This window comes from Oncorhynchus kisutch, linkage group LG23, assembly GCF_002021735.2.
Source record: "Oncorhynchus kisutch isolate 150728-3 linkage group LG23, Okis_V2, whole genome shotgun sequence".
Taxonomy (NCBI): domain Eukaryota; kingdom Metazoa; phylum Chordata; class Actinopteri; order Salmoniformes; family Salmonidae; genus Oncorhynchus; species Oncorhynchus kisutch.
The window spans coordinates 4724225-4734902 of NC_034196.2; the positions used below are offsets into that span (position 1 = coordinate 4724225).

A 10678-nucleotide genomic window follows, 5' to 3' on the forward strand; every position below is an offset into this window, starting at 1 on the left:
AACCAGAGTGTGCAAAGCTGTCATCAAGGTAAAGGGGTGGCTACTTTGAAGAATCTCAAATATAAAATATATTTAGATTTGTTAAACTTTTTGTTATTTTTGTAGAATGTAGAAAATAGTAAAAAATGAAAACCCTTGAATGGTGTGTCCAGACTTTTGACTGGTACTTTATATATAATTGGCAGCCGCGCACCGATCATCATTCAAATGATAGCCTACCCTCGATATTTATTGGAAATTTGCATGAAACTCCAAGTATATTTCAATTGTCGCATAATCTATTTAATCTACCAAAAATATATCCCACCTCGTCTAGTGTATTTTGTTTTGTCGACATGTGCTGTTTCCGTAAGGCCTGTCGTAACTTTCTTTCTTCATCCTCATGAAATGGTTGGCTGGAAACCTGGTTTGTCCCACTTCTCCCAATTCTTCCTCTCTTTCTTCTCCTTCCCCATCTCTCTAACATTACATCCTCCTGAACAGGTCTGTGTGATGTAGCTGAACCTGACACCTCTGTCTCTTCCTACTAACAGGAAAGTCCCGATGTTCGGCCTGGAAGCAATCTTCCGGAACGGCGTTCCAGTAGGCCATCTGCGGCGCTCCGACTACGGGTTCTTTATTGACAAGCAGATTGGATACGGATACATCCGCAACCCTGATGGAGGAGTGGTATGTAATATATAGTTGGCTACACACACACATATACACACACACCATTCAACTCAGCCACCCACACAATTTCTGTCATCACCACAGTAGACAAAACATTAACAGGCTTCTTTTTCTTCTTCATGGGAGATGGGATTTCTATTATAATTGGTGGTATTCTGGCCGTTACGCTCTTAACGACAGACAGGAAAACACTGCTTGTTTCCAGCTCTTTAGAAACGCTTCATTGCTGCTCCTCTCAGAGCTGTGTGCGTGCCTGTGGGTGTGCACGTCATTGCTGCTCTCCTCCGGCTGGGAAGAGATGAGTCCTCTCAGAGCTGTGTGCCTGTGGGTGTGCACGTCATTGCTGCTCCTCCTCCGGCTGGGAAGAGATGAGTCCTCTCAGAGCTGTGTGCGTGCCTGTGGGTGTGCACGTCATTGCTGCTCTCCTCCGGCTGGGAAGAGATGAGTCCTCTCAGAGCTGTGTGCCTGTGGGTGTGCACGTCATTGCTGCTCCTCCTCCGGCTGGGAAGAGATGAGTCCTCTCAGAGCTGTGTGCGTGCCTGTGGGTGTGCACGTCATTGCTGCTCTCCTCCGGCTGGGAAGAGATGAGTCCTCTCAGAGCTGTGTGCGTGCCTGTGGGTGTGCACGTCATTGCTGCTCTCCTCCGGCTGGGAAGAGATGAGTCCTCTCAGAGCTGTGTGCCTGTGGGTGTGCACGTCATTGCTGCTCCTCCTCCGGCTGGGAAGAGATGAGTCCTCTCAGAGCTGTGTGCGTGCCTGTGGGTGTGCACGTCATTGCTGCTCTCCTCCGGCTGGGAAGAGATGAGTCCTCTCAGAGCTGTGTGCCTGTGGGTGTGCACGTCATTGCTGCTCCTCCTCCGGCTGGGAAGAGATGAGTCCTCTCAGAGCTGTGTGCGTGCCTGTGGGTGTGCACGTCATTGCTGCTCTCCTCCGGCTGGGAAGAGATGAGTCCTCTCAGAGCTGTGTGCGTGCCTGTGGGTGTGCACGTCATTGCTGCTCTCCTCCGGCTGGGAAGAGATGAGTCCTCTCAGAGCTGTGTGCGTGCCTGTGGGTGTGCACGTCATTGCTGCTCTCCTCCGGCTGGGAAGAGATGAGTCCTCTCAGAGCTGTGTGCGTGCCTGTGGGTGTGCACGTCATTGCTGCTCCTCCTCCGGCAGGGAAGAGATGAGTCCTCTCAGAGCTGTGTGCGTGCCTGTGGGTGTGCACGTCATTGCTGCTCTCCTCCGGCTGGGAAGAGATGAGTCCTCTCAGAGCTGTGTGCCTGTGGGTGTGCACGTCATTGCTGCTCTCCTCCGGCTGGGAAGAGATGAGTCCTCTCAGAGCTGTGTGCGTGCCTGTGGGTGTGCACGTCATTGCACACCCTCTTTCTCCTATTATCTGTCTGTCTGATCAACTCAGCCTTCAGACGTCGTCATTTATTAGCCTGATCAACTCAGCCTTCAGACATTCTCGCCTGAGCTTTTACTGAGGATAGACAATATTCATGGACTCTATTGTCCTCTCCCTCTGTTGGAGCAGAGGCCCGGATTTGCATACAATTATACCACGTCATCATATCATGCATATCTTGCAGTTTAACAACTTCATATTTGATTCTGAGTGGCAATTGAGTCAGATTCTAGTACCAGGGCTTTGACACACACACACACACACCACAGGCTTTGGTTGCTACCTCGGAAACTGAGACAACTTTTTTTCCCCCCAGCACTTCAAAAGAAACCTTGAAATAAAGCTGGAATCGTTAATGGGTGAAACTGCCACGTCTGTTTTTGAGATTACAACAACCAGGACATAATTGCATGTGCAATTGCACAGCAGAATATTTACAGCATTTCTTTTTACTGCATTGCCGAACAAAACAGTGAATAAGGAGTCGCTGGGGTGGAGTGGTGCGGTTTCCCCTAATGTGGGTAAAAATTTTAAGGGCTTTATACTTTCAAAGCTGTTAACCAGGGTTTCCGGGTGGGGGAAGTGTATTTGTGTATCATATGTATACATCCTGTGTTGTTTCCCCCCCCCGTGTTCCCGTAGTAATAGAATACGGCCCGGTGGGCTAACCTTGATGACCGTTGCCTTGTTCAATGAGATGCTGCTGCACGGGGTGTGTGTGAGAGAGTGTGTTACAGGGCTGTGTGCGTTACGGAGTGAGACACCACATGTCTAGGTCTCCACCTGTTCCACAGGATATATATATATATATATATCCCCCCGTCACTTATCATTGGGCTCACATCCCCGCCCATCACAGTAGCACGGCAGAGTGTGAAACAGACACACACATCCACTCACAAAGCCCTGGCTTTGGCCCTGCGCTACAGCACTCCACATGCCCTCCTACGCTGCGTAAAAGGGTCAGTCAGCGTCAGCAGCAGCTCATCATCACATGGCTCTGAAACCTCCACCACTCAACCTCTCCTTGCCTGCTACTGCTGCTAAGGTCAGAGTGGCAGGGAGGGATTCATCTGCCTCACTGATTACTGAGAAGCAGAGATGGAGGACAGTGAGAAAGATTGAGAAAGGGAGGAAGTGAAAGAACATAAGGAAGGCGAGAGGGGAAGTAAAGAAGGGAGGGATAGATTGAGAGGAAAGAAGGGAGGGAAGTAAATGGGGTAAGATAGAGGAGCGAGGGAGGGAGAAAACAAGTGAGTGAATGAGAGAGAGAGTAAGCAAGAAGTACTGAGACAGAGACTGGGAGAGAATGAGGAGGGGGGGAAAGAGATGGAGTGACAAACTGCTAATGATTTGGGGAGAGCAGTCCAGGGGCTTGGCTAGGGGCGGGGCCGAGGGTTAGAGGCCAGTGGACTTTGACTGCGGTTGGGCTAGGGTACAGACTAGGAGTTGGGTTAGGCCTGCCTCCAGCCCAGCTCGTGTTTAGAGAGTTATAATTAGCTGGGGAAAAGCAGGGCCCACTGCGAGGAAGGGAAGTGAAGGAACTCATTGGGCCGGAATAGTTTTGACATTGAGATGTGAATGAACTGAACTTCCGTGACCTCTTATTACATTTGGGTTTTATTAACCCTTTACTCTTGGGGGAATTGGTTTTTATGGATAGAAACAGTTTGGAGATGATGGGAAAATTATTAGACCAAAGATGAGTACACCTGACACAACACTGTTGATTTTACATTTAATTTAATTTTACCTTTATTTAACTAGGCAAGTCAGTTAAGAACAAATTCTTATTTTCAATGACGGCCTAGGAACAGTGGGTTAACTGCCTGTTCAGGGGCAGAACGACAGATTTGTACCTTGTCAGCTTGGGGATTAGAACTTGCAACCTTTCGGTTACTAGTCCAACGCTCTAACCACTAGGCTACCCTGCCGCCCCGCTAGGCTACCCTGCCGCCCCGCTAGGCTACCCTGCCGCCCCGCTAGGCTACCCTGCCGCCCCGCTAGGCTACCCTGCCGCCCCGCTAGGCTACCCTGCCGCCCCGCTAGGCTACCCTGCATTTTACATGAACTGTACTTTTCGCCGCATTTGCTGATAACGAAATCTGAATATATTCTGGATACATTCAGTAAACATAATAAGAATATTCCTGGAAAAGGTGGGGTAGGTGCAACATAAGACAAAACAATTACAAGGCTCCCCACACACCTCTCCAAAGTGTGCACAGTTCCTAAGTCATTTCAATACGCTTTTATGACTGCAAGAAGAGTCTTTAACTATAAGGTGTTTTTAGCTCTCCTATCTATGCTGTTGTGGAACTAAATCTCAAACACATTTAGTTTTGTTTGGAACACAAACCTGCATCCCTGCCATCACACAATTACTGTTGCCATCGGTTCGTTATATTTTGCAATCTGTGTCAGATGGGCATCATTTTAAAGATCTATTGCTAATATGACTAGTTAAGCTATAAAATACGCTATTACAGTGTTAGGCTTTTACAATGCAATTCTGGGAAATTGATAAAATTTTTGGTGTGCACGAAAAGGATCATGCATCCAGGCACGTGCCACGGCAAATGTTCCACAGAATAGACAAACAGTTCTGTTCAGAACAACCCCAGGGTATGACGCCATATAATAATTTTGAAACTGTATATCAAACATAGTGATCATTGACATTGTATATGACATGCGTTTTATGATCTCTGGAGAATAATGGAATCACTGGAGAGCAATGGGTGAGCTCTGTTTGAGATTGTCCTAACGAAGTGATCTGAAGAACTGTAATATCCCATGTTTCTCAGTTGTGGCTGAACAAGGACATGGTAAATATGAATCTCTTGTTTTTTTCTATACATCGGTAGGACCGAACCGATCAGGGAAGCTCAGAGGAGGGAGCGTGTGCCTTTGTGAGCAACAACTTATGCGCAATCTCTAATATTAAGGGAGTCTCGAGATTCTGCTCACCTGAGGTAGAATACCTCATGATAAACTGTAGAACACACTATTTACCAGGAGAGTTTATATTTTTCGTAGGGGTCCATTTACCACCACAAACCGATGCTGGCACTAAGACCGCACTCAACCAGCTGTATAGGGCCATAAGCGAACAAAATGCTCACCCAGAGGCGGTGCTCCTAGTAGCCAGTGACTTTAATGCAGGAAAACTGAAAACCATTTTACCTCATTTCTACCGGCATGTCACCTCTGCAACTACAGGCAAAAACTAGATCCCCTTTACTCCACACACAGATACACATACAGAGCTCGAGCTCACCCACCATTTGGCAAATTTGAACTTATCTTAACTATCCTCCTGATATACGTAAAAACTCAAACAGGAAGTACCAGTGACTCGCTCAATACGGAAGTGGTCAGATAAAGCGAATGCTAAGCTACAGGGCTGATTTAATTTCGTGTAGCGCGAGGGGCTCAAGTTCAGAACGTCTTTCAATCAAACCCAATACAGCAAAGTGCAGCTCTGACGTCATGTATAGCATATTACTGTACAGCCACTATGTTCCAATTTAGCTGTTTACCACTGCCCAAATCTGCCATTTCAACCCGTATATGGGTACAGGAAGGGAAACAATGAAATACAGTATCTCAGGGGTCATCAACTAAATCCAGCCGTGGGCAGATGTAGTTTTTTTCTCGAGAGGATGGTCGGGGGACAGAGTATAAATATAAAGTATTTGTACTCTGACGCAAGAAGCCAGATATTGTATTTGACTACATAATCATTTCAAAGCTATTAGTCTTGTGTTTTTTAAACGGCGCCACTACACTATCTAGAAAAAGCAGAGGAGATGCACAATAGGTTTCTGAGAGGCTACTCGCCACAATGTGTGGATGAAGCTCTTCATTTGCCATTGGGGAGATGAACTGCTCCCCCAAAAAAAGACCCACTAGAGCTAAAGAACACAACTACATATACTTTGAACTCGCTAAAAAGTGGGAGATGCTGGCGTGTTTTATCGTCGGACCCAGCTTTGCCTGCTGATTTTAAGAGTCCACCACTTATTGTATGTAGGAGAGGTCGCAATTTACCCCATTAATTGGTCCATCCAACTGCCAGCCACACAAGCAGATGAGCCAGGTGCTTTTACGCCCGCTTGGGGATGTTAGCTATAAATGCAGAGGCACAGTGCAACAATATGATGACGTGTGAACATTCCTGCCACCCACACACAGGAAAACGCTTCCAAATAAATGACATTATTACGCGCTCCACCACCCACGTTATCTACATTATGAAATGTCCATGTGGGCTGTGCTATGTCGGTACAACCTCTCCTTCTCTCAAGCATAAACGTTAAATCAGGAAAAATGACAGTGATTATCCAGTGGCAGTACATTTTAATGACCTAAAACATGACATTTCTACCTTTAAAAAACAAAGATTTTGTGGCATAGAGAAAGTTAAGATATCAGACAGGGGAGGTGATATAAATAAACCTCTGAGTTAAAGGGAATGTTTGGGGATTTTCTCCCTCCAGACATTATTTCCTAAAGGACTTAATGATGAAATACCTATGTATGTTATGTTGTATATGTGAACATGAATTATGCTCCTATTTCAGATTACACTGACGTTTTCTTACTCTGTACCCAATGATTTATGAAAACCTGCTTGGTAGGTTGATGTCCTCATTGTGGTTTTACAGACGTGTTTAATACGTTTTATGTACACACTTTATTCTAATATTTATGAAATGTAAATTGTTATATTGGGTAGCACCTATTTGTTTTCCCTCGACTCCCCATTCGATGCGTGGAACGGGTGTGGCTAGGTCTACATAAGGGTGCTTATTTGTTATATTGGGTAGCACCTATTTGTTTTCCCTCGACTCCCCATTCGATGCGTGGAACGGATGTGGGTGTGGCTAGGTCTACATAAGGGTGCTTATTTGTTATATTGGGTAGCACCTATTTATTTTTCCATTCGCCTCCCCATTCGATGCGTGGAACGGATGTGGGTGGGGCTAGGTCTACATAAGGGTGCTTTTTTTTTTTTTACTCAAAAGCTCTGACGAAGGCCAATACGTAAACGCTTATTAAAGATCAGTGATACTATCAAGAAATACACTGCTCAAAAAAATAAAGGGAACACTTAAACAACACAATGTAACTCCAAGTCAATCACACTTCTGTGAAATCAAACTGTCCACTTAGGAAGCAACACATGACAAAACATTTCACATGCTGTTGTGCAAATGGAATAGACAACGGGTGGAAATTATAGGCAATTAGCAAGACACCCCCAATAAAGGAGTGGTTCTGCAGGTGGTGACCACAGACCACTTCTCAGTTCCTATGCTTCCTGGCTGATGTTTTGGTGACTTTTGAATGCTGGCGGTGCTTTCACTCTAGTGATAGCATGAGACTGAGTCTACAACCCACACAAGTGGCTCAGGTAGTGCAGCTCATCCAGGATGGCACATCAATGCGAGCTGTGGCAAGAAGGTTTGCTGTGTCTGTCAGCGTAGTGTCCAGAGCATGGAGGCGCTACCAGGAGACAGGCCAGTACATCAGGAGACGTGGAGGAGGCCGTAGGAGGGCAACAACCCAGCAGCAGGACCGCTACCTCCGCCTTTGTGCGGAGGTAGGAGGAGCAGGAGGAGCACTGCCAGAGCCCTGCAAAATGACCTCCAGCAGGCCACAAATGTGCATGTGTCTGCTCAAAAGGTCAGAAACAGACTCCATGAGGGTGGTATGAGGGCCCGACGTCCACAGGTGGGGGTTGTGCTTACAGCCCAATACCGTGCAGGACGTTTGGCATTTGCCAGAGAACACCAAGATCTGCAAATTCGCCACTGGCGCCCTGTGCTCTTCACAGATGAAAGCAGGTTCATACTGAGCACGTGACAGAGCCTGGAGACGCCGTGGAGAACGTTCTGCATAGCCCTCCATGTGCTTTCCAGGGGTAGCCTGACTGCCATTAGGTACCGAGATGAGATCCTCAGACCCCTTGTGAGACCATATGCTGGTACGGTTGGCCCTGGGTTCCTCCTAATGCTAGACCTCATGTGGCTGCAGTTCCTGCAAGAGGAAGGCATTGATGCTATGGACTGGCCCGCCCGTTCCCCAGACCTGAATCCAATTGAGCACATCTGGGACATCATGTCTCGCTCCATCCCCCAACGCCACGTTGCACCACAGACTGTCCAGGAGTTGGCGGATGCTTTAGTCCAGGTCTGGGAGGAGATTCTTCAGGAGACCATCCGCCACCTCATCAGGAGCATGCCCAGGCATTGTAGGGAGGTCATACAGGCACGTGGAGGCCACACACACTACTGAGCCTCATTTTGACTTGTTTTAAGGACATTACATCAAAGTTGGATCAGCCTGTAGTGTGGTTTTCCACTTTAATTTTGAGTGTGACTCCAAATCCAGACCTCCATGGGTTGATAAATTTCATTTTCAATTATAATTTTTGTGTGATTTAGTTGTCAGCACATTCAACTATGTAAAGAATATTTCATTCATTCAGATCTAGGATGTGTTATTTTAGTGTTCCCTTTATTTTTTTGAGCAGTGTATATTAAAAACATTTTTACTTACAGCTTTTTCGTAGGCCAAAGAAAATCTGCCGCGCACCAAATTTGCGACACTGGGTGCCAGTTGACGAACCCTGCAGTACCTAATCAGGAATAGTGTTTTTGGAGAGAGGAGTCGGGTCATTAAGAACAGTCTAAGGTTCCCTAAGCTTTCAGATCTCAGGATGGATTAGGAGCTTATTTTAAAGACTCAGAGTTCCTCCATCTCTGAGTAAAGGTGTGGATTTAACCATGTCTGTGTGCTCTCTTCCATTCTTTATTCTCTCTCGTCCTTTCAATCTCACTCTTTCTCTATCCCCCCTCTTGCGCTCTTGCTTTCTATTTCTCTCTCGTGCTCTCTCTCTCTCAGGTAAATGCTGACTTCATAAAGAGTGGCAAGTTCACTCTGGAGAGGATGGGTGTGGTGTACGAGGCCAAGCCCCACCTCAAGTCGCCCTTTGACCCCTCAAACAACCGCGTGAAAGGCATTTACCCCGACAACTACCACAACGTTTACAAGGCCAACGCACAATAATGTACATCGAGGTGTGATTGGACACACCTGATGGTCCCTGATCACCTGTCCCTGATCTCCCCCAGCATGTCCCCATGTTGGAGTCAGACCTGAGTCCAAATACTTTTGAGCTTTTGTTCTAGCCTACCAGGAGTGCCGGTGGGCAGGGTTTAACATTTTTCCATACTTTTCTATTGGTTCAATTGCAACAGGCAAGCTTATTCGAGCACAGCTAAAGTATTTGAAAGGACATGAAATAGTATTTGAACCATGTCTGGTTGGAGTATCATGTGAGTCTGGCTGGCGTAAAGCTTGAGGATAGCAGTGTTTTTAAGACCATATTAATGAGGTATAATTCCATGTGAAAAGAGCCCATGAACCACAGATTAGAGTCGCAAGTTTGGTAGTCCTGCAGTACCATACCTCAACACCATGTTATTCTCATGGCTGAAGGCGAAGCTACCAGCTACTTCTGTAAGTCTTAAAATCATCTCTGATTGTCAAGTAGAAAATATGATACATTTATTAACAAATAGTTAAAAGGGTAAATATACTGTACTTAACGTGCTTTGCTTTGTTGAACTACTATAAAAAAATGTATAAATTGGTGACCTGCAATATATTCTTAGTTTCATTCATGTTTCTGGTGCTGATATTGGTGAGCATGTTTTAAGATCCCGTTGGTTCAATTGCGCTTTTATTGTGTTCATATTAGTGTATGCTAACTCCAGAGTTGATACCAAATGAAATCTGATTGCTGAATTGGACTCTAATAATGCATGAATACAATGACTTGTCTGTGAACAAATGAAGGCTGCTCGCCTGTGAAATCCTCAATACACTTTATTGATTCATTTCAAATACAATCCAATGTCATTTGTTTTAGCGGTGTGTTTTTTTTCTGTTCTTTGTATACTGAACATAATGTTTCAGATGTTGCAAGGCATGCTGGGTCATGTGGTCTTAATGTTGTCTCACTTCTTCCTGCTTCAATGCAATCTTACATTTTCACATGAAGAATCAGGTTAGTGACTTCAACGACCGCTTTAGAAGACAAGAAGGTCTAGTTTCCTGTTATTTTAGATCTCATGTAGATGCAGTTATTGGTGTCAATGATTGCCATACAGCTTAAAATGATCAACTATGCCCATTAAAATCAAACTTAATTTCATATTTATCTGATCTTTCCCACAGATTCCTTTACGAATAAATATCTGTACTGGATTAGAAATGTTTTTTTTATTCACTGTGAAAGTGAAGTGATCATAGAGATATCATAATGGAGTTATTGACTTCTATTTAATTGTGTGAGAGTGAAGTGATCATTTAGATACAATATTATACTATTGTATTATAGTACAATAATAGTGTTCTCTTGAATTCTGTGAATGTGATATTGTGCTAGTGCTGCAGTGGGCCTCCTTGATGATGGTGATGATGCCATTGGATCAACTGGATGTGATGTGCCATCCCCTGCACTTGTTGTGGAGAAGTACTTCACCAGAGAGAGAAGGGGGGGGGGGGGGGGGGTGCATGTTGATATTCAGACTGGAGAGGGCGTC

General features: G+C 45.5%; 1 protein-coding gene across 2 annotated transcripts in view; it reads left to right on the top strand.

The window, feature by feature from the left end:
- sardh (sarcosine dehydrogenase) overlaps positions 1 to 10340 on the top strand; it is an 87488-nt gene extending 77148 nt beyond the window's left edge. For both annotated transcript variants that reach the window (XM_031802937.1, XM_031802936.1), the window contains 2 exons: positions 534 to 669; positions 8973 to 10340. In XM_031802937.1, the coding sequence (XP_031658797.1) occupies positions 534 to 669; positions 8973 to 9137 (301 nt within the window). In that variant the 3' untranslated portion in view covers positions 9138 to 10340. The remainder of the gene's footprint in view (positions 1 to 533; positions 670 to 8972) is intronic.
- The last annotated feature ends 338 nt before the right edge of the window (positions 10341 to 10678 follow it).